We start from the raw sequence: 22875 nt of genomic DNA, 5'->3' as shown, positions 1-22875 counted from the left end.
TCACATCAGAAAAACCAAAGGAGTACGGACGTATAAAAAGGTAACTGCCAGCTGTATAGCAGTCTTCAATTGTTTTACATAAAATAGAGGAGATGTAGTCTGGATATTAATGTAATGGTCCAATAAGGTGACAGGTCTTATGGACAGTTTCTGTCCTGGGCAGTATATGATCCCTTGCGAACTAAGCCACATGCTGCCAGGCCGGCACCCGCGGCCCTCCCTCACGCAGTCTATCTGCTAGGTTCGCCGGACGCAGGGTGAGCGTCGCCTCCATGTTGTCAATAAAAGCTGAAGTCACAGAAGGAAAGCAGAGCGCCCGACTCCACTCCGACTCATACAGAAGAGATAACAGGAAATATGCTCTTATTTTGCCTTCCGGCTGCCTCTGAGCAACCCTTGGTGCCAACACCCTTAAAAGTGCGGAAACTATAAAAACATCTCTCAAGCTCCGTGCTGACGGCAGAAAGCTGCTGCTGGGCCCAGCCTTACTCAGACTGAAGAGAACTGGGTCATTAACTGTCTCTTTATTGTGGGGACTCTGTTGGCTCCCTCTCCCCGCCCCACAGGCTCCTCTAACCAGCTGCCTCGAGGCACCCTCCCTCCTGCTTGTTATTGAGAAAATATTGTCCCCAGATCGGTCACAGGTGGCACACGTGGGAGTCCTCTCATTACAGAGGCACCACCGTTCCACCAACATTCACCCCATCAAAGCGCCTTTGTAGAAGGATGCGGCCATCCTAGGCTTCAGAGGGGTGTTTGGGGTGTTACTCTCCTAATAAATGCATATTCTGGTAAATAGTTGGGTACAGGTGCTTTCAGTGGGGTGTGGTGAGGTGTCTGTTGGATCTCACCGGGACTTTTTACATATACACAGACAAAAACGCGCACACACTCTCTCTGTTTTGAAAGTCTTAAACATTTTTGTTTGACAAAATATTGTTTTTTTCACTTAGTACCCCTATCAATCCTCATTTGTCTCTCTTTCCATTGCCCCTTTAGCTCATCTCATGTGTCCTGCGTGCAGTATAATGTATTTTAACACTACATGCCAGCATGATTGTTAGAAAATCTAAATCTCACCCCCCCCCCCCAAACGTACTGACCGAGCTGCGCGTCTGATTCTGGGCCCTGGTTCCCATGGATGTGGGTCTGCTGTATTTTCTTTAAAACCTCAATGTTCTTGAGGTGACCACATTTTTAATGTCAAAATCCGGGATGTTCCACAAACACAGAAGTAGGCCTATCAGTTTGGATCAACCTAGGGGCACAGAATGACTTAATTGACAATTCTCATCCACATAGAAAACACAGATAATAAGGCACTTAGAGGTAATTGAAAGCAACACTTACCCACTGCATTATTAGGCTAAATTAAATTGTTTTCTGACACGGGCTGCCAACTAATTCTGCACTGGAACCCATGAAATCTTGCCTTATTGGGGGTTCAGTCAATCCTCTTTATAAACTGGGACTGTGGTTTACAGAACTTGGCTGAGACAGATGGTGAAAGATCGGGACTCTCACAGCAAATCCAATACACAAAGTCACTAAGATGCCTGATTAGCTATAGCTCATCTAGCAAGGAAACCCAAACAACATAACAAAGAAAAGGCCAAACATGGCAAATGTGCTACCTCCTGTTTGGTAACAAGCTATCCCTTACTGGTAATGTAACCAATGTAATTCTTCAGCCATTGGACAAGTGTGACCATTAGGAACGGGAAAAATGTGTTTCTCGGCCAATCTAAATTCCAGGTGCGTGCAGACCCTCAGTACAAGGCGCCTCAAGTGTTGCAGGCTCGGATTAAGTCAGCCTGCTTCCTCCACCCGTGCAGTGCGGACTGTTCCTCATTACGGTCCCCACCTATCTTCAAAATGAATCTCGCCGCAGAACAGTTCAGGTTGACCGCACCACTTCCCTACTGAAAGTCAACACGGCTTGACTCGCTCTGCCCCGTTAGCAGAGAGCCAACGAAAGCAATAGGTAAAATAACCCACCTGCCTGTCAGTTAGAATGTTTCCCAGCGGCCCCCCTTTCCAAATGCGATATAGCTGCTTACCATAACTTTCCAGCTGAAAGTGGGAACATCAAGCAAGGCTGGTAGGAACAGGGCTGGGAAGGACAGCCAGAAACTCATGAGCCTGGCCTGAACTCGAGGCCGCTCTTGCAGAGCTCCCAGACAGTGGAGCGACTGTTGAAGTTTGAGAACAACGCAAAGCTTTTAAAGAAAAGTCACACACTGAACTAGCAAAGCAACCATATCAAGTGATTCATTCCAGATTGTGCACACTGATGCAAATAACTTTATTAAAACATGGCAAGAACACAGTCCACCTTCTATGCTGCACGTTGGAAATGATGCTGAAACAAGACCCATGTTACCGGCAGTGATGATGGCCAAACAGATAATTCTTAATTTTATATGAATTTTCATACATTATCCAAATGTTTAGTTTTTATGAATATAACTGCTCAACAGAGCAACACTTAAAATGTGCCTGCTTTTAGGTCATAAGTAATAACTTTTATTGTAGCTGGAAAGCATGTAGAGTCTGTGAGTACAGCAAGCTGGAGAAGAAAGGAACGATGGGCCTACAGGTATTTATCTGTAGTTTTGTTTTAAGGGACTAAAGATATTCACAAGCATGTACTGCTTCTTCTAGTGCCCTTCTTCAACAACGTGCGAGTCTCCGATTCATGAAAGCCACTTGCATATTTTCAGGAAGCCAATTGTGCACTTGTATCTAGAAGCTACTAATTCATCCGTATTGAGGTTGAACCTCATGGTCGGCTTCCCACGCTGAGTCTCTCCGTTCCATCTCAATAGAGTGGCCTGGATGTCCAGCCCTTTAGATAGTGTAAGCAATGACTTCCAGCTGTCAGTCTCACTGCCTTTATTGCCCCATGCTTTATCCTGTATTGTTATGTCACATTAACAGTTCATGTGATGATGAAGACTTACAAGGAGTCTTGGGTGGCAGCCAATCCATGTCCGTAGGGTAGCAGCTATCTTTGCATTGGACCTGGAAGGCCACCCTGCCATAACACTTCCCAGGTGAAGAATCCCAGATAAGCATTTGGCCTGTAGGAGGCTGCAAGATATGGCTCCTCTAATTCCCAGGTCACAGCTTTAGCATTTTCTGGGATTTCCAGGTTTACCCAGAGTTGATGTTCATATCCCCAGAGTTCATGTTCATATCAGATCCGGGCAAATGTAACTAAATTAATTTTTTCTAATGTTCTCAAAAAGTTCTTGCACAAATGTTCCAAGGCATGGGTGTATGTCCTCCAAATCTTCACATGATTGTTTTGATATTACACAAAGTATCAAAGTTTCAGGCATAATTAGAAGGCTGTTGAGGCTTAGACCCTGATACAAGTTTGTTATTCCCCATAAACTCATAATAGGTGTTATTTAACACACCCGTTAAATAATGCACCCGTGGTATTATTTATAAGGTGCAATACATTTACACCCGTAATCGGCCTTAGCTGAATACAGATACTAACTTATAGCACTTTTCTGAAGTGTGTGTGCACTGGTGAAGGTCTCAATGCGCTAAACGGAAGAAGAACAGCAGCCACCTGAGCAAGCCCTAACTTAACGGGGAAGAAAACAGTAAAGCTATTCAAACTTCCATGAAATAGAGCAAAGTCAGAAATTCATGAGAGGGACAGTGGTGCAAAGTTGAAGAAAGCTGGAGGCAGGACAAGGATCTCCCACCACCAATCCTGTTTTAGTTAAATGAAACACTACTCTTGTGTGTGGCTGGAGCTGTGCACTCTTCCGTGTTAACGCACTGGTTTTGAATAAGCTGAGTGTTTACTTTTTGACTCCACCCATTACCCGCCGTGTACGTCTCCAATAATTCCAAGTCCAGAGGGTGTTTCTCTGTTATTTAATGTGTGGGAAGAATGAAAACACAGAGAGCTAGGTGCTTGGCAGTGTGTCCTGGAGCCACTAAGAATACTTGGAGCAGCTTCCTCCCAAAAGTGTGTGTGCTGAAGAGCACAGAAACAGAAAATATGGCCTGGCGGACTCGTTTTCACTTCCTTGCGATAATTCTTTTAGTATTTCCATGTGTTCAGTCGTATTATTTTAACTTCAGCCGGCTGAAAGACTTCCAGGCCCAGTCGTGGAATGAATGCCTTTCTAATAAAAGGAGGATGTAAAACTGCCTTGAAGTGGCCATTTTTAAAAATCTGTAAACATTTCTCTAATGAAAGCTGTACTCCTGGGACGCAGTGTTTATATATAAGTGCATGTGTGTGCTAAGAATCCCACTCGCCTTGTTGCGGCCCAACTTACTGTCTTTGGAACTCCAGCAGCCTTGATTTACCTACTTCAAGCTACCCAAGTACCCCAGTTACTCCTAAAGAGAAAGTGTAACCTTCAGCCGCTCCTCTTTCAAAACTAACTTCAGAAAAGAGTCCCAAATGTTTACAAGTGATTATATGACCCGACACAAACTACCTGCATAGACATTATAGTAGCAACTACAAGCCTGGTGAGCATCAATGACTCCCAAAAAAGGAAATACTCCCATACTCAAGCCTGTGTCTACACGAAAATGTGTGTCACTGCTGCAGCCCTCGAGGAAGATTCAGGGGCATATTTATACTCCGTTTGCGCCGAATTTGCGTCGTTTTTTTCGACGTAAATTCGGCGCAAAACTAACGCCATATTTATACTTTGGCGTTAGACGCGTCTAGCGCCAAAGTATGAGGAATGAGCGTCATTTTTTTGCTTGAACGCCTTCCTTGCGTTAATGAGATGCAAGGTAGGCGTTCCTGTCTAAAAAAATGACTGCGACGCAAATGCGTCGTATTTATACTCCCGGGCAAAAATCACGACCGGGAGTGGGCGGGGCAAAAAAACCCGCATTTGCGCCTCTTTTTAACGCCTGGGTCAGGGCAGGCGTTAAGGGACCTGTGGGCTCAAAATGAGCCCACAGCTGCCCTCCCATGCCCCCAGGGACCCCCCCCTGCCACCCTTGCCCACCCCAGGAGGACACCCAAGGATGGAGAGACCCATCCCAGGGACATTCAGGTAAGTTCAGGTAAGTATAATTTTATTTTTTTTTATATATTTTTTTGGCATAGGGGGGCCTGATTTGTGCCCCCCTACATGCCACAATGCCCAATGACCATGCCCAGGGGACATAAGTCCCCTGGGCATGGCCATTGGGCAAGGGGGCATGACTCCTGTCTTTACTAAGACAGGAGTCATGTAAATGGCGTCTGGGCGTCGTTAAAAATGGCGCAAATCGGGTGGAGGCGATTTTTTTGCCTCAACCTGACTTGCCCCATTTTAAGACGCCCTAACGCCATTTTCCCCCTACGCCGGCGCTGCCTGGTGTACGTGGTTTTTTTCCACGCACACCAGGCAGCGCCGGTCTGCTAGCGCCGGCTAACGCCATTCAATAAATACGGCACCCGCATGGCGCTTCAGAATGGCGTTAGCCGGCGCTAATCTTTTTGGCGCAAAACTGCGATAGCGCAGTTTTGCGTCAAAAAGTATAAATATGGCCCTCAGTTTTTCACATCTGTCATTCAGTCCAATGTAGGCAAAAAATACTTGTTTTTAATCTGTGTTGCTGTAGCTTCATTTTAACACAATTGTAAGAATGGCCTCAGAGATTAGGAGGATATCAACTGTGGTATTCTGGTATCTTCTATTAAAGCATTTAAAGGCACGCACAGGGTTTTTTGAATTGTTTATTCTTTTGTCTTCTTTGTGGTGAAATTTGTTAGTATGTGGATGACTTGACAGAACCAGAGAGTCATGGGTGTTAACTGGATAACACTTGTGGCCCACGTCTAATTAGCAGCTTGCATCATTTGACTAGCACCAACGTTTCTGTTTAGCTTACAATGTTACTATCTTCACTCACTCTCTTATCCAATCATCTACTCAACTCGCTAAAAGTAGTCGCCTGTTGAAAAGGTTGCTTATGTCAATCTTGCTTGAAAAAATTGTTCTTATTTGTTAGTGAGCATTGTCATGACTTGCATTGTCACTTTACTTTACCATCCCTAAACATTACATTACATTACTTCAACTGCTACAGCTAGTTATAATGAAAAAAATAGAAATATTTATATGCTCTATCATCTAAAAGTGTTTGTTTTAATATAAGATTAGTAGTAGCTCCACATTGAATTTGCCCCAAATTCACCCTCAAATATTTGTATGATTTTCATAAGGATAGTCAAGTAATTGAAGATCCTTCTCTTCTTCCCATCTTCCCATCTCTTCTTCCCACTCCTCTAACACTTAATGTTTGGTCATTTTATGGGATGTAAAAGATCTCTAGATGCAGGACTGCAGTTGTTTAATTTAAAGTCTGGTGGAAGAAAGTAGGCCCGGACAGAGAAATGCAACTTTGTAAACTAAATAATGCACCTGTAACTTACATGTCTAGTTTTTAAGAACTTTATTGAGTACATGTGAAAAGTGCACAATTTAAATTTACTAATACTGTTTTTTGCATGATGTGAAAGCTCTTAAGTAAAATAATTTGAATACTCATGAAAAAAATCAAATTTGCTGCCATGCTAAATATAGTTGCAGAGTTTGTTTTTTTCACTATATCTACAGTGCTGTAGATTTCGTAAAAGGACGCATGCTTGCTGGTGAAGGCTGATTTATTTAGAAAAACGTCAAACACATTTAAGAATTCTCCCAAATGAAACAAGTAGAGTGAATCTTCCTCATGTTAACAAAAGCATGCGTAGCACAGGATGAAATCAAGCTTAAAACATTAATTACAGACATTTTCCACAAATGAAAACTTCACTTGATCATAAAAAAACAAAAATTAGAACAGTATATTTACAGAAAAGTGCATATGCATGTGAAGCATTGTTTACCCTCTCCTTGTATTACTTCATTTCAATAAATGAGTGAACAAATTCGGTTGTGAAGGTCACACTTTCAAGTGAATCACCACTCATCATTCCCATTTTTTAGGGCGAGTGCGCAAGTGCTTTGACTTGTTGTAAGTATTGTGGGTTTAAGCCACGCCCACCTCACGCCCATTACTTTCACTGCTTCATGGGCTTGCCTTTCAAAAATCCTTTGATGTCATCGGTAAATGCTTTATGTTTGTCTCGCCAAGGGGAGTTTTTTTTTACCGTCTTGCGGACTGAGCCTGTTACATGGATAATTGTATGATTGTCAATATGTTTGAGTGTGTGCGTACTTCTTCTTCCTTTTGTGTCTCTCCTTCGTGCTCATGCTCATGGCAGCCATGGTGCTTTGAATTGGCTCGCTTATGTCAATTAATGTTTTACTTTTCATTTTCTGGTTGAGAATGCCATGCAAGCTTTATTTCCACTGTATGCCTCATCGGTGCGGTACGTGGTGGAAAGCACACTTGCCATGTCTTCTACTGATTCTTACTGCTAAAAAAACCCTACGCTGCTCTGTTTAAGTGTGTTGCTTATTGGTAACATTCCGTTCTCTCTTAGGTGTTTTTCATCTAGCTAGACACTGCCGTGTTCAATTTATTTGGCAAGAAAAGTCCAGTTAGGAATTTACAACGCCAATAGCTCTAACTCAAGCAAATGCGAGACCCATTTCATTGCAAATGCTTGTTTAAGCGTGTAGGCGCAGGGAGAAAAAATGACTTGCCAAGGATCACACAATGTTGTCAAAGGGGGCTACCAGGAATTGACATATACGCCTCCATGAACTAAATTCCTGAATTCGAAAACAACATTTAACTGAGAGTTTTTTTTTTATTGAACTCATCTTTCTTAAGAGTTTTTTTAGTCGGATTTTATTTTTATTTTTTTAAGCACACAGCACCTTTGAAACAATGTACTGGAAATTTGACTTGGAACCTGTAAGATACTGTGTAGGGATTGTGTCCATACATCTATGGCTGTGGAAACACTCAAGCGGCTCCTACTGCCTTTTTTCAGTGAAACATTTTTTACCATAAGAATGTCTCACAGTGCAGTGTGAATTCATGTATATTCCCATCCATGCTGTACATGACTTAATTTGGGTTAAATAAAGTGATTAGCTGTTTAATGAGTGAGGGCCTGTGATTTGTCTGCACAGTTTAGATGGATAGCTTGATTTGCGTAGGTTAGTGTGTTGCTGATTGGTGGGTGACCGCAGGTCCTATTTCAGTGAAGTGCTCCCTGATGTCTCTGAGTATTTCTGATGTAACAAACATGCAGTCTCGTTGTCAATACCATTTCTGGTGTCAGCACGATTTCACATTCTACGTTATCACTAATCTCTTTGGTAAACCCATTGGGCACCTGAACATTCACATTGCTTCAGCTTACAAAACATATTTAGGTGTTACCATAACAAAGTTCTTTATTTGATGGCCCTTCTGTATGTCTTAAAGGTCCTACTGGATGGTAATGTGTGATCATTGACACACCAGTCAGACACAGAAGCACCTCCTCTGTAAACTAGTCTGTAGGGTGTGCTTGCAGAACGCAAGAGTCCAAATTAGCTCAGACAGCGGGGCCTACTGTCTGGTGCAGAGTTGTTCAGAGTGTTTTAATATCCCACACCTATATGAGATATTTCTAGTGTCTCTACAGGAGTTTTTTTTTAACCGAACAGCAAACACCAGGTTTATTTGTTGCGAAGTTAGAACTCTATCCCTACGAATTATTTTGGGAAGACCCTCTTTCCAGTTTTTCAAATCTGTGTCCAAAACAACCTAGACTGAAAGTCTAAAAAGTTTGAAACGTATAGTCCAAAATGTAATGCAAGCTCTATATATGGAAGGTAGCTTGAAAGGTAAAAGTTTGAAATGTTTTGCATTTTTTAATATTACATTTTATTTTAAAAGCTGCTGTACTATTTCTAAGGTGTCCTGACCCATAAACACAAACCCTAATGCTTCTGTGCGGGGTCCCTAATCCTAATACTTAATCAGACCTTTATCCTCCCTTATCCTAAACCTAGTTGAAGCCTGTGCCTAACTCTTTCCCTAATCTAACTCTTACCCTATATAGACCGCTAACTATAACCCTAACATTAAATTGTACCACAACCCAGACCTCTATCCTTACTTTATGTCTTGTCCTAACCCTAATCCAAGCCTATGAAATACTTTTTCCCTAACTTTATTCTTAAGCATATTTTGAACTGTAAACATAACCATAAACTATATCCTAAGACTCCCCAACATCTTAACCTGAACCCTCACCCTATCCTTGCCCTTCACCCTTTTGCTCATTGGAACTAATCATACGAAAACAGGGATCTGAGCCGTAGAAGCGGCTCAAACTTACAAAATATAATTGAATTTTGTAAGTTTGCGCCACTTTTGTGTAAAAAAATGACGCAAATGCGACACTAAAAAAGTATAAATCGGGCCCTTAGATGTTAATATCTTCTCAAAGTTTCAACCATTTTTATATGCAGTTTTCTAAGCTGTGTCCATATAAACTACTACTTTGTACGGCTGTAAAGTTCAAACTCTTGGTTTTCCTATGTCATTGAGATTTTTGGCCTAATTCCAGCGAAAAAGCCCTAATTATCCTAGTAGGAGGCTGCAGAAGGCCACGTGAGCAGACTCTGGACAGACAAAGGTGTCAGTCGAAGGCGAATAAAGATTAACATAAAAATAAATACGTGCAGTGGCTCCCAAGGTTTTTAGGAGCCTGCGGACGGTGCTTCCGAATGACAATGTTGTGCATATCACTATGGCCTCATCTTGATTCCACGTTCTTTCTTCCATCACCTCACACTTCCTCCCTGCTTGAGTTCTGTTTCAGTGGAGATGTGTGAAAATTGTGTAGTTTGTTTTCACATAATTATGCAAAATGTAATGAAAATTTTAAGGGAATTTCCCATAATTATGCCAAATGAAAATCCGTCACTTAGTGCTATATTTTAGTGTGAAATGTATCCCCGCTTCAATTTTTGACATGAGAACTAATTTTGTGCTAAAAATAATTGTGCAAAAACACAATTGCCACAAACAACAGCCACTCAGGTTCTGTTTGTTTGCATTGGTCCTTTGCTCTTGTTGTATAATTTTGCCAGAAACAGAGTCATAATTACACAGTGTGCTGCAATGACTTAATTCAGCACTGTGGTCCGTGATTCAATGTATGCTAACAAGAAACCCTGGTGAGGGACATATGTTAGAGCCCATAGCTGTGAATTGTGATTAACCTTTTTAGGAGGTTTGGTTTTTTCTGGTTTCTTTTTTTTTTTATTTTTTAGCAAATTTCACTTGTTAGAGGAGTGTGCTGCCTCTGAAGGGCTTCTGATGCTAACAGTACAAGAAATATCAGACAGCAGAAGCCACAATCAGAGAGCAGATCCCTCCATATTTGAAAAATGTGTATTTCTGTAACACACAGTCTGTGTGTGTTTTCTTGCAGACAATGCCAACGTCACTGTGGGAATTCAGATGGATAAATGGGCTCGTCTGAAATCTGCTGGGCTTCCAGGGAAATTGTGGAAACGGTACCCTTATAAACATGTCCTTTTCCCCTGTGTCCCATCAAAACACCGTGCACCTGGAAACCACAGCGTGTAGGCTGCACGTGCACGCTCGACGTGGCAGTCGTAAAATTAGTTAATTTTAATTATGGACATTTAACAAGCAACAAAAAGCGGAGGTTTACAAGTAACTTTGTTTTGGTTGGATCCAAGGGCCTAGTCGGGTGGCAGATATCCAGGCATACCGAGTTTTTGTTTTTTATTTATTTATTTTAGCAGCTATACAGTTCTTGTGGTACACAGTGCAATCATGTTTTGTTAATTTAACAAAATGGCGAAAACTCTAGTCGGCATATTTTTATAGAGGCTAAAATCCTACGTAGTACAGTAAACAAAGCCAAGTATTATAATTTATGGAAGAAACCGAAGAGCGTAAACACCAATTTGGCTAAAGAGGTAGGCTACTCCATGTTCCGTAACGAAAGCGCCAACAGTCGCATTAACTGAAACATACCACCTCTCTGTTGGTGCTCTGAGCATTATGTCTATAACTGTCTGTGAATACTTGAGTTGATAGCCAGCTAATGGGCTGTGCGGAGTGATGGAATCCTATTGGATGACTTGCTCTGACCCGCTTGCTTTCCAGCCAGTTTGTCTATCAGCCCCAGTGATTCACGGGAAGACCCAGAATCATCATTTACCAGAAAGGCATTGCACTTTGGGCATGCAAAACATTGCCTCTGGGCTGGGTGATATAATGTCATGTATTGTCTCTGCTTTGTATGTGCATGCTTCAGTGTGCTATCCTGTGTGTGTGTGTGCATGCACGTGTATGTAGGTAACTAGGTGAGATGTTTGGTGTCAATTATTGTAAGTGTAGTCCCAGAGATTTCTGTAGTGAGACAAAATGCACAATGCAATTTTTAGGAGGCATAAGCAAGGCGTCCGCCTTTCCTCCTGTGCAGTGTAGTCATCTGCCAACAATTCAAGCCAGCAGGGGGTTCCACAACATGATGCTGAATTATTTTTTGGGGGGCAGTCAAGCAGCAATTGAACAGAGTGGCATAAATCCTCATACCAGTTCTCAATAGAATTATGTATATTTAATTTGCTGGCATGGCTGGAGTTATTTGCGCAGAGAGGGACAACCAGAACTGTAGCCAATATATGGCTATTGACAAACAGGACAAATGTGCGTGGTTGGTAGGTGTAACCATCTGGTCTTCTTATTTTTAGTAGCTTTTTGGTGTATTCTCCCATCTTGTTTCCTTTTTGAGGAACCGGAAAAGAAGTAGTACCACTCCCAGTTGAGAGGCTCGTAATACTTGGTTTTCCATTGATAGTCCAAGATGGTGGAAGCCATTTGAGATCTCCAAGATGCAATAATCCTCATCAATTATAGTTAAATTTGTCTTGTGCAAGTTCTGAAAAGTTGGCATATCTTTGGCCGTCCTGGTCCATAGTTGTACAACTCTGTACTAAAGGAGAACCATGACTTAAGTGGTAAAATCCGGTGTGGTCTTTGTGGGTGATGTTTGATTGCAGTGGAGGTGTTTGACGTTATATGAGTACAGAAGAATTAATTCCTAGCCTGACATTTGCTGACACCCAATTACATTGGGCTATTATTTCCTTCAAATGGCACATTATGCTACATAAAATAAGGAATACCGCGTTAGGTCACAAAGTCTAAAAAGGGGCAGAGAACTGGTCAGATATAAGCTCCTCCCATCACGTTATGAGGACATCAAATTTGTTTCTAGGCAAGTCAAACCAAGCAGTGTTGGGTGACCATTTGGAATTGCCCCTAGTAAGACCTTGAATCAACTCATTTTTAAAAAATCCAGCCCACTTGTGTCTCTTCCTATCTAATCATTAACATTACAGGCTTGAGGCACACCAGAAGCTCTAGTTTGACCCCTAAGTTACAAAAGTAGAGGTTCCAGTTGTAGTGTCACTTGCTCTACTTCAATAGTGTAGTGTTTGTAAAACTCTCTTCAGCACTGGTTGCAGCAGAGCTGAGAAACCCTTGTTCTGTAGGCCTGAGAATCCATAAAGGTTGAACAACTACACATGTCTCCGGTACAAGGTGGTGCACCTGGGGATAGGCAGCACATCAACTAGTCCCACCAGTGAAACAATTCAACTGAGGCTGGTGGAAGACACTATCAATTTTTGATTTGTAATGCAGTGTTCTGTTACCGCAAGTCGTTTCCCATATTGCGAAATAGCTATCTCCAGATTTATCCAGTTCCTGGAATTACCAGATTTTTGTAAGAACTCCAGGACACATCATTAACTGCTCAAGTCATTTCCTTCTCATTTCAAGAGGTTTATGATGAAGGGGAAGCTGAAGGAAAGTAGCGCTCGCATTACCTCAAACCTGCCAATTCATGCAGCACTAGCCTTTATGCAACATCAGCCGTGCACTCGCTAATACCATGAAAGCACCAATAAGCTCCAGTGAGGACAAAGATGCTGGCTCTCAGTTCTTTGACCAGATATAAACGCAGAGCATGGAGGAACTCTTCTAACCATTTCAACAGATTTTTGCATTTTTTATTTTTATGTTTTTTACAACGCGTACTGCAAGCAAAATGGGTATCATAGCACTGTACGGACAACTAGAGATTTACACTGGCATGGTACAGACACAACTTTCTTGCATAAAGCAAGATAATGAAAATTCAGCATGTCTTCGTAGAGCAGTGCAGAACAGTAGGCAGGCTACAGGTGCATCAAAGGCGTAAATCTTCACAATTAGTCATAGCTACCCTTGAGAACTAAGGAATACCACCATATTTTACTATCAGAAATAAAACATAGGGTCCTGTTCAGCAAGGCATTTTGGAGTACGTAAAGTAGAACTCCTGTGGTACTCCTTTGCACGCCATTTGGAATTGGCCTGTAGCCCTACTTCTCATACTTATAAATGCTTTCAGGGGTCAGCCCCAAAATGTACAGATGCCAGCTGAATGATGACACCAATTGACTGTAATAAACAGAGAGCGCTGAGGGGTCACAAATCTGCTGCTATGATTATACCTGCTATGAAGGACACGAAATAGCAAATGAAGAATAGGTAGAAAGCAGCTTTATAAAGACATGTAGCCAACAAAAGGAGAAGTAGGAAGACAGAGGTAGTGAAAAGACAGTAGGAGGTCATGGCATGGCTTCACAAGTGGGGCCTGCTTATGAAAAGTTAGCGCCGCCTTTACATCATTTTTTCACGCAAAAGCGACGCAAACTTACACTTTTGCATCATAAAATGGCATAAAGGCGGCGCTAACTTTTCATAAATCTGGCCCTTGGTTTAGAAGAAAGGAACATTACATCTTTACAGAGACAATATCAACTGGTACAGAGAGTGAGAGTAGCTTATAGAGGGAGAGTAGAATTTCAAAAAACTATGAGCCTTATTTAGAGTTTGACGTGTGGGATATTATCACAAATGTGGAGGAAGACTCATCCACTCTAGTACAAGTGCATTATAGCTAGGGCTTCCGGTTTTATGGTATTTTGTTTTTAACATTTCCGTCTGTATTTATATCTATTTTCTTGTCATCTTCTTAGTATTTATCCATATTTATTTTGTGGTTTGTGAATAAGTGGAGTAAAATATGGTACATTTCCACATTTATTTAAATGATACACATGCACTCTTACTTGGATGCCTCTCCTGTTTTAGCAAATTCGGCAGCCAAATATAGCAAAACACTACACCCACAGGTAAATATTAGGAATTTACTACATATATATTTTAGCATATGCCTGAATTTAAATATATCTTAACCTGTTGTATTGGGATGCTATCTGCTTATCTGTTATCTTGGGATTCACAGAAGACAGAATGAAAAGTTACTCATTAGAAGCACAATTTGCAGTATTTTTCAGTTTTTAAAAATGAATACAGATAGGAAACACATTGTTTTTTGTCTGTATTTATCTGAAAAAAATCTGTAAAAACGGAAAACTGGAAGCTTTAATTATAGCCTGAGGCACTTGTAATATTGCAGATGGCAAGTCCACCACGTTTGAAACTGTATGTAAGGCCCTAAGTCCACCCTTGTGTAAGAGCAACAGAGAACAAAGAACTGAACTGAAGTACTATGTAGCGATAAGGAGGCAGGCACCGATCTTTCCCAGGTCTCAGGATACTTGCGTAAATGTACACAGTTGCTTCACGTATGCAGCTCACTTACAGATGTCTTAGGCACCCCGCAGATGCTTTCTTTGTGTGAAGGGGTCATCAAGGGGCACATGGACATGTTTGTCTATATACTGTACATGGTATGTGCACACCTGCTTCATTTTGTGGTGTCATGCTTTGGAGGTATGCATATGTCATTTGCACTACTCACATAGAGGAATAACTGTAAGACACACCTGTGCCCGAGAGGTGACACATTATCTTCACATGTACTTACTTTTAATGGTGGAGGACCAGTGCTGTGGGGTCCCATAAGAGTTGCTTGTTGAGAGGACCCAGTGTGCATGAGCTGTACACGGAGCACGAGAGTGAATGTAGCTGTCTCAAGGTCAGAGCAATCTCTCCGTAGCAGCTTGTGAGGAGCCCTTGTGTGTATTTAGTGGTGATTGTGAGCCCTAGGGAGAGATGTTACCTACAGGACAAGTGAGGCAAAAAATGGCTGGTCTCCACCACTTTCAACCCAGCCAAGTTTACCAGGTGTGTTGTGCTGCTCCAGATCACATTTTTCTTTGACTTCTGAGTCTTGTAGACTTATTCCTTAAAGGACAGGACTACAAGCCCCAGAATTAAAAGACAAAGGTGGTCCTTACGACTTCGGCGGATGGTTTTCACCATCTGTCAAAGTCCAGTGGTCAGGTTGCCGCCAGTGCGTCTGTCTTCACGTGGGTACCATTAAGAGTTCTCCGCTGGGTCAGCGGGCGGAAACAGTGTTTCCTCCCGCTGGCCCAGGGGGTAACAACCTCCAACATTGACGCCGGCTCATAATAGAGCCAAAAGCAATGCTGTAGTGCGAAGGTTGCAGCAGCACCCATCGCAATGTTCAGAACACCGCAACAGGGCTGGCCGAGGGGGGCCTGCACTGCCCATGCCCTGGGGCACCCTACATCCCGTCTCTGCCAGCCTTTACATGGCAGTGCTACCGCCATGTAAAAGCTGGTGGAGAGGGCGGTCCTAATCCCCAGGGCGGCGCTGCTTGCAGTGCTGCCCTGGCGGATTAGGACCGCCAGCACCGCCAACCCCTCCTGTGGAGGGAAACTGGTGGTGCTTGCGGTCCGACCACGGCACAACGGCTGCAGTCATATTGTGGTGGTCAGACCGCAGCCAAAGTGGTTGAACCACTGCTTTGGCGGCGGTCATACCTCCACCGTGACCCTGGTAGTCTGAAGACTGCCAGGGTTGTAATCAGGCCCAAAATCTGTAATGGAGCAATACAACATGCATGGGTTTGGGAAATTTGGCAGCTATGCCCTTTACTTGCTAGAAATGGTGTTTGAATAAACCCACCCAATCACTATATTCACTACCTGGACTGCCCACCACCTTCCTTCTCACTCCCATGTGTAACACTAAAGACTGGAGCATCTCACCACAAACTGGCCAATGGGCAGCCCCTGCGTCACACAGAACAGAAAAAAAACATCATGTGCCAATCTGGCCAGACCTGAGCCTGTGACCTGCAGATAGAAACTCGCACATGCTCTGAGACCACTTCAACTTCCAGAGTGTGGCTGGCCCGTCAGTCACCAGAGCATCAACAGTGGCTGTCATCTGTATTTGAATATGTCTGTGGTATTTGCCGCGCCACAAACCCAGATTTATGTTGGTAGTACTTTAATTTGTGAGTAATCAAAGCTATGCGATGTGGTTTAATTTGTTGTGCAAAATGTTACTTATTGAAATATCTTGTAAAACAAACCAAAAAACGTAATTTGGTACAGTACGGTGCTAACATGGAGCACCGTCCATTTTACGGCTGACATATTAAAATGCTACTGACAGCGTTTACACCTGGAAAATACGGATACTGCCAAAACAAATCTATTTGCGCGGCACGGCTATTTCCGCAGGCAAAATCAAATACCACCAACAAAAAACAAGTTTCGTAACATGTGGTGAGTTGTGGACACATTCATAATCCTTCCTCAGTGTCACAAACACACTGCCGGAGCACTATGGGGGTCATTCTGACTTTGACGGGCGGCGGAGGCCGCCCGCCAAAGTCCCGCCGGCAGAATACCGCTGCGCGGTCAAAAGACCGCCACGGTAATTCTGAGTTTCCCGCTGGGCTGGTGGGCGACCGCCAGAAGGCCGCCCGCCAGCCCAGCGGGAAACCCCCTTCCATGAGGATGCCGGCTCCGAATGGAGCCGGCGGAGTGGAAGGGGTGCGACGGGTGCAGTTGCACCCGTCGCGATTTTCAGTGTCTGCTTGCAGACACTGAAAATCTTGGTGGGGCCCTGTTAGGGGGCCCCTGCAGTGCCCATGAAATTGGCATGGGCACTGCAGGGGCCCCCAGGGGCCCCACGACACCCATTACCGCCAGCCAGGTTCTGGCGGTCAAAACCGCCAGAACCAGGCTGGCGGTAAGGGGGTCGGAATCCAGCCGCCATGGAGGATTCCCTTGGGCAGCGGGAAACCGGCGGGACACCGCCGGTTTCCCGTTTCTGACCGCAGCTGTACCGCCGCGGTCAGAATGCCCATGGGAGCACCGCCAGCCTGTTGGCGGTGCTCCCGCGGTCGTTGGCCCTGGCGGTCCATCACCGCCAGGGTCAGAATGACCCCCTAGGTGCCCGAATGTCTCACAGGGTCTCTCGTTCTGAGCTGGACAAATTACCCTGTGGTAATACCACCCACAGGAATGCAGATACCATAGGGAGATCATTTATTCCCTTGTGCAGGATTATCAGCTCATTCCGAGTTCCGTAGGCCTGAATGAGGGATGAACCGGTAATAACAGATTTTCCTGTACCAAACTCCATAACTCTTAATCTTGCATTTTCCCAAACACATTTCGCAAGGATTTATCAGCCTGAGGAAAAAATCTAGGTTCCTGTAAAATTAGCAAACAAGTTATAATCCTGATTCTGACATAAACACCCGGCACATTTGCAATTGAGCCCATATTATCGCCCCAACTGCACTGATGGCCAAGGTGTAAATTTGACCCTGAAACACAGCGCCTTGCAGTAATTCTTCTCCTGCCAGCACTACTGTCCCAGGAGATGATGCATTCAGCTAATGCATGGTGTATATTAATGTTGACTGATGTGTAGTGCACTTTAAATACCGTTTGGCGTTCAAGGAATGGAATAAGAATTGTTACCATTACCCAACATAGTGCTGGTCAAAGATTGCACTTCAGAGTGTAACTATGACAAACTATATTGTGATCCTTCCCAGATGTAAACTTGTGATTGATATTTACCGCCATTGGGACATTTAACCAATGAGCTAACTTTTAGTACATACTTGTCAACTTTCAGAAACTAATTCTAAACCAACCATGGCCTGTGCATTCTGCAATTTGCTAAATGTATTTATCCTGGAGTACATTTCTCAACTACAGCGTTAGTAATATTTCAAAGTGTTTTGAAGGAGGTTTTACCAATTATCAGTTAATGTTAAGCCAATAATATGAATATTTATGACCTGTTTTGTTTAGGACACATGTGCCTATATGATTTGCAATAATACTTATACTCAGCGCAGTGGTGAGCATTTCATTGCTCTTGGAATGGTGAAAAGTGGAGCAATCCCATTAGTAATTTACCAGTGATTCCCTGGTCATAGAGAGTCATCCCTCAGGCTCAGTGGCTTATTACTTATTTTTAGAGGTTTGATAGTTCTAGGAATGCTTTACTGTCACTTCGTGGTCTTTTCACTAACACTCTAGTAGCCCACTGAGATACTCTTGCACCTTATCTCACACAGAGACAGAACCAGGGTGACTGGTGGTACTTCAGGGACATCCTTTAGAATTCAAAGGACTTGGGCTGCTTGTGACTGGTATTGGTGATTCACAGACCTTCACACAGAAGGTGCCTACACTGATTGCAGACGGCAGTGCTTGAGTGTGACTCTCGCTTCCTGCCGCCCGTGCATGATGGAATGAGAACAGGCTGAAATGGAAATGTAGAAATTAGTTTGAAGCTTTTCTAAAAGAGGTAGGAATGATCTTCAAAGAGTGGAGGTGGGTCCCCACTACATTGTTCACCGTATCTTCAATGTGGTGGCATTATAGATACACATATATGTTGATATTGATAGTTCAGACAGTCCAATGGGTCACCAAGACTCACGTTCCTTTTTCTTCTGCAACAGCCAGCTGTCTACTTAGGCTCCCGTACAATCCATCTGTTTAAGACCGGGCTTGCACAAATAAATATATGAATCAAGGATTTAGGCATATTTACCAAAAGATTTTTGTGAGTCCTTGAAATCATGGATTTAAACATATTCACCTAGGGATTTTTATGAATCCCTAAAATAATTGATTTAGGAATATTCAAATAGGATTTTTTGTAAATGCCAAAAATCTGCAGAGCCTACTCACAAAGGTAAATTTGCACACGAGTAAATCTACACATGTAAATTTACTCTCACTTTTTGTAGTAAAGTTACTACTTTTGGCTATTCGCCATTTCTGAGGACACAATTACTACACCGTTTATACTTACATGCCTTCACCTCCTGAAACGGGTTAGAGCCAAGTTACTACTCGTAACTTTTCACGTGCGGGCGGTGGCCTCCACCAACAGGGTGGCAGACGTCAGCTTGGTGTTATCAACTTTGAGCCTCCTGACTCAGAGCTGCCAAAGCAGCTGCCTTTAAGCATGTTGGCTGTGGTCCTGCAAGGTCATTAAAATTGCAACGACAGGGAAGATCTTCTTTGCCCCTTGTGTCACTTACAGCGTGTGCCAGAAGACCTGGGAGCGGGAAGAGCCACCTCCCAGCGGCATCTGGAACCATATTACGAGTTATAAAACATTTTAGGACTCCAGCTACTGGGAACTGGCTAATAATGCAATCCTCTTTTCCTGGAAGAACAGACTGTGTCTTGATTGAAATATAGTCCCTGTGAAGAACAGGGGACTTTCTTGAAAGTGACAGACGCTTTTTGAACTTGACGGGTCTCTGTCGGGTGTAGGCAGCTCGGTTTACCGCATTTGTATATTTATCCATGTTATATATTTGTGCCTTGAGTAGATGCTGGCTGCAGAGCTGAATTCAAGCTACATCAGTGAGTTTGTCACTTGAAATGGTACGAAAAAATCCCTGCAGTTGGTGATCTGTTCTAAATCGATGGGATTCTGCAAGTACAATTGTCTTGTCGGGTACATGGGATCGATGGGATTAATGTCTAGCGTCCCCAGTGGACAGACCTGGTGCTGCAGGGACTTTGTTTTTTTGTTTGTGTCTGAGTAGCGGTAGCGTTTGCTGACGTGTGCACAGAGAGTAGCTAGCAATCTAGCTTGCCAACAAGTTCAAACGTGCAGATTTCTGATCTTTTTCACCCTCCCACATTAGGACATCGCCAGAAAATGGATGAGCCGACCAAGCCCGGAAGCTTGTCCTTTTCAGAGAGACTGAGCGAGCTGGAGCAGTTACGGCGGACCGCCATGCGCGTCAGCCCACACCACCCAGCCCCCACAGCCAATGCCAGAGCTACCTTGAACCACGCTACAGCCTTTAACCCGCAGCCACAGAGCCAAATTCAGGGTAAGTACCTGAAATCCCCTTCAGAGCCCTGGCGGTCTAGCCATTCCTGCAGGATTAGTGGTTAATGTTGGGAGAGGAGCGTGGAAGTATTTTGCTGTAATATGTTGTCAGTTAGTATTATTTTAAAATTCATAAGTACAATAATAAAAACAAAAATGGATGCAAAAGTTCGGCTATTTTGGGGGGGGTGTCATGGTTGACTTGTACCACGCATGCAGTAAGATAAGATACAAAATCAAGTGTTTGGGATGCAAAAAGCTTTCTTATTTAGCGAGCTAAATTCTGCTACGTTTATGTAGCCTGATTTGTCCGACAAAGTATTTCTGAGGTGTTGCTCTACATAGTGAGGTATCTTGTCACATCGTGGCACTTTGAATAACAGATGTGAGTTCCCAGCCTAAATGTACCCTCTTTCATTGACCTGTGTGGCGTGGAAGGCATGTTGAACAGTGATGTATTTCATCTTGTCCCAGATGGTCCGCTTCAGACGGTTCACTAACCCACTGATCTGCGTGGTGTGAACGGCATGTTGAACACTGTTGTATCTCATCTTATCCTGGATTTGTCACTTCACATGGTTCACTAATCCACTCTGTGACCTTGCAGCATCTTAAGCCCATATGCATCCTTGCAATACTGGGGAGCCCCACACATCTTGAAATGTACCCCTCAGTTGATTCACCTACTGCCCTGGCCCACTCCTGTACTAGCTACATCTTTTAGAGTTGTAATGGTGCAAATGGCTTTCAAGTGGTGTGAATGCTGTGGGTCTGGAGAGGGTAGAACCGCCCACAGGTAACCTTTGCCTTCACCTGTGCCTAACACAGGTACAAAGCTTTCGAATAGTTGTGACACCTGAAAAGTGCTCCAAGCGAAACAGGGTGGACCAGCTGGTCTGTGACGTGTGGAAGGTGCTGAACTGGCACTTTTCACTAGCTTGACTTTGATGCAGAAATTTGAGGTGATTCTTGCATTAAGCGAGTATGGACTGGTTACTTAGGTGGCAACATGTGTTTTTAGTCTGTTTTATCTAATAGACCAGTAGGAATGAATGCAGCTATGGTCAAATCCACTGCTGTCATGTAAAAAGACATATAAGGTAATCTATGTAGGGTAAAAACTTACTAGAAAGGGTCTTACCAACAGTGTTTGTTGAGCTATAACACTTAACAAGGAGAATTTTGGCATAAAGGTTCTAGTTATATGTATTTTCCACTTTACATTAGCATTATTGAGTCTGTGGTGTGGTAACTGCTCTCCCCATAACGATGGTGGTCATCTAGGGCACTTATACTCCTCACCCCCCCGTGAAGAAATACACGGCTTCCTTCTATGTTGTATCCTAGTTCCAGGCTCTCTGCTGAAGAAGGCTCAGGAATGAATATGCAGGCAGGTAATGCCCACTCCCAAAGCCTTCCCATTGGCTGAGATAATCTCAGCATTCCAAGTAGGTGATAGTTTTGCTTGTTCTAAAAGAAACAGCTCGTTCTCTAACCAAACACCACCTCTCACCAGATGTGCCCACATAGGAGTAGCTTGGCCAGTAAGGCTGGAGGGTGGTAGGGGGAGGGGGTGAGCTTCAGATTTTCTGACAATCACACTGGCATGCCATTTTAATCATTATATGAGAAGCAGCGCATGAAGGGGGCTTAAGGGCCAGTGGAAAGGGAAAGGGGTGCTGACTGTGAGGGAGTACTTAAAACACTGCATTTTGTATAACAGCCATGTTTTAAGCCCCTCAAATCAGAGACAAGAGTGTATGCACGTGTGTTTTTGTCTGAGTATTAAAAATCACAGGTGAAATGCGACAGACACCTTATCATACCCGACTGAAAGCTCCTGTGCCCAACTATGTAGTAAATAATACATTTATTGGGGGGGGGGGTAACACCCCCTGAAGTTACGCTCCTGTGTACACACATACAAAACAGAGGCTCAGAGTTTCCTCTGACTTGGTGTAACTGGACCCACAACAGTGCTGTCCGCACACGAGACCGAACAATAAGAATCTAAGTCTCGCGAGAGTATTTCATCAGCCCTGCCCAGGCGTTGTGATCAGAAGCCTTTGTGTGGGACGAGCCCTGAGCACAAAAAGCATCACCCGAAACTGAGCATCAGAGCGGCCGCATTCCTCAGGGATTACCCGCTTTTTGTGTACACTTTGCCTACTAAGTCGAAACGTGCTTTAATTTCGTGTCTTTTGTGTGCGCGATGGCACTTACATGAAACAATAGGGATGCAATGACAGGTGCAAAGCAGCGTGGGCGGTGGTGTGACATGCCATGTTTTAAAATGGAAAAAATGATGCCTCGTCACCGCCAGTGTCACGGTGCCCGCCTCCTTCTGAGAAGGGCCTGGGTAGTTCTGTGATAAATATACCAGCTCTGCTGGAAAGTGTCAGTACTGTCCCACTGAACGTACTGCAATCCTGCCTAAAGGTGTCAGCGCTGTCCTATTTAAAATATTGCATCCCTGCTGAAAAGTGTCAGTACTGTCCCACTGATATTAGTGCATCCCTGCTGAGAAGTGTCAGTACGGTCCCACTGATATTAGTGCATCCCTGCTGAAAAGTGTCAGTACTGTCCCACTGATATTAGTGCATCCCTGCTGAGAAGTGCCAGTACGGTCCCACTGATATTAGTGCATCCCTGCTGAAAAGTGCCAGTACAGTCCCACTGATATTAGTGCATCCCTGCTGAGAAGTGCCAGTACGGTCCCACTGATATTAGTGCATC

At 43.6% G+C, this 22875-nt stretch overlaps 1 protein-coding gene across 5 annotated transcripts in view; it reads left to right on the top strand.

Moving 5' to 3' along the window:
• Positions 1 to 22875, top strand: part of RUNX1 (RUNX family transcription factor 1) — a 484255-nt gene that overhangs the window by 406470 nt on the left and 54910 nt on the right. For all 5 annotated transcript variants that reach the window (XM_069202507.1, XM_069202505.1, XM_069202508.1 and 2 more), the window contains one exon: positions 19949 to 20140. In XM_069202507.1, the coding sequence (XP_069058608.1) occupies positions 19949 to 20140 (192 nt within the window). The remainder of the gene's footprint in view (positions 1 to 19948; positions 20141 to 22875) is intronic.

Source organism: Pleurodeles waltl, chromosome 8 (genome assembly GCF_031143425.1).
Source record: "Pleurodeles waltl isolate 20211129_DDA chromosome 8, aPleWal1.hap1.20221129, whole genome shotgun sequence".
Taxonomy (NCBI): Eukaryota; Metazoa; Chordata; class Amphibia; order Caudata; family Salamandridae; genus Pleurodeles; species Pleurodeles waltl.
The sequence above is the reverse complement of the archived record's forward strand: the minus strand, read 5'-3'. Positions and strand labels throughout refer to the sequence as shown.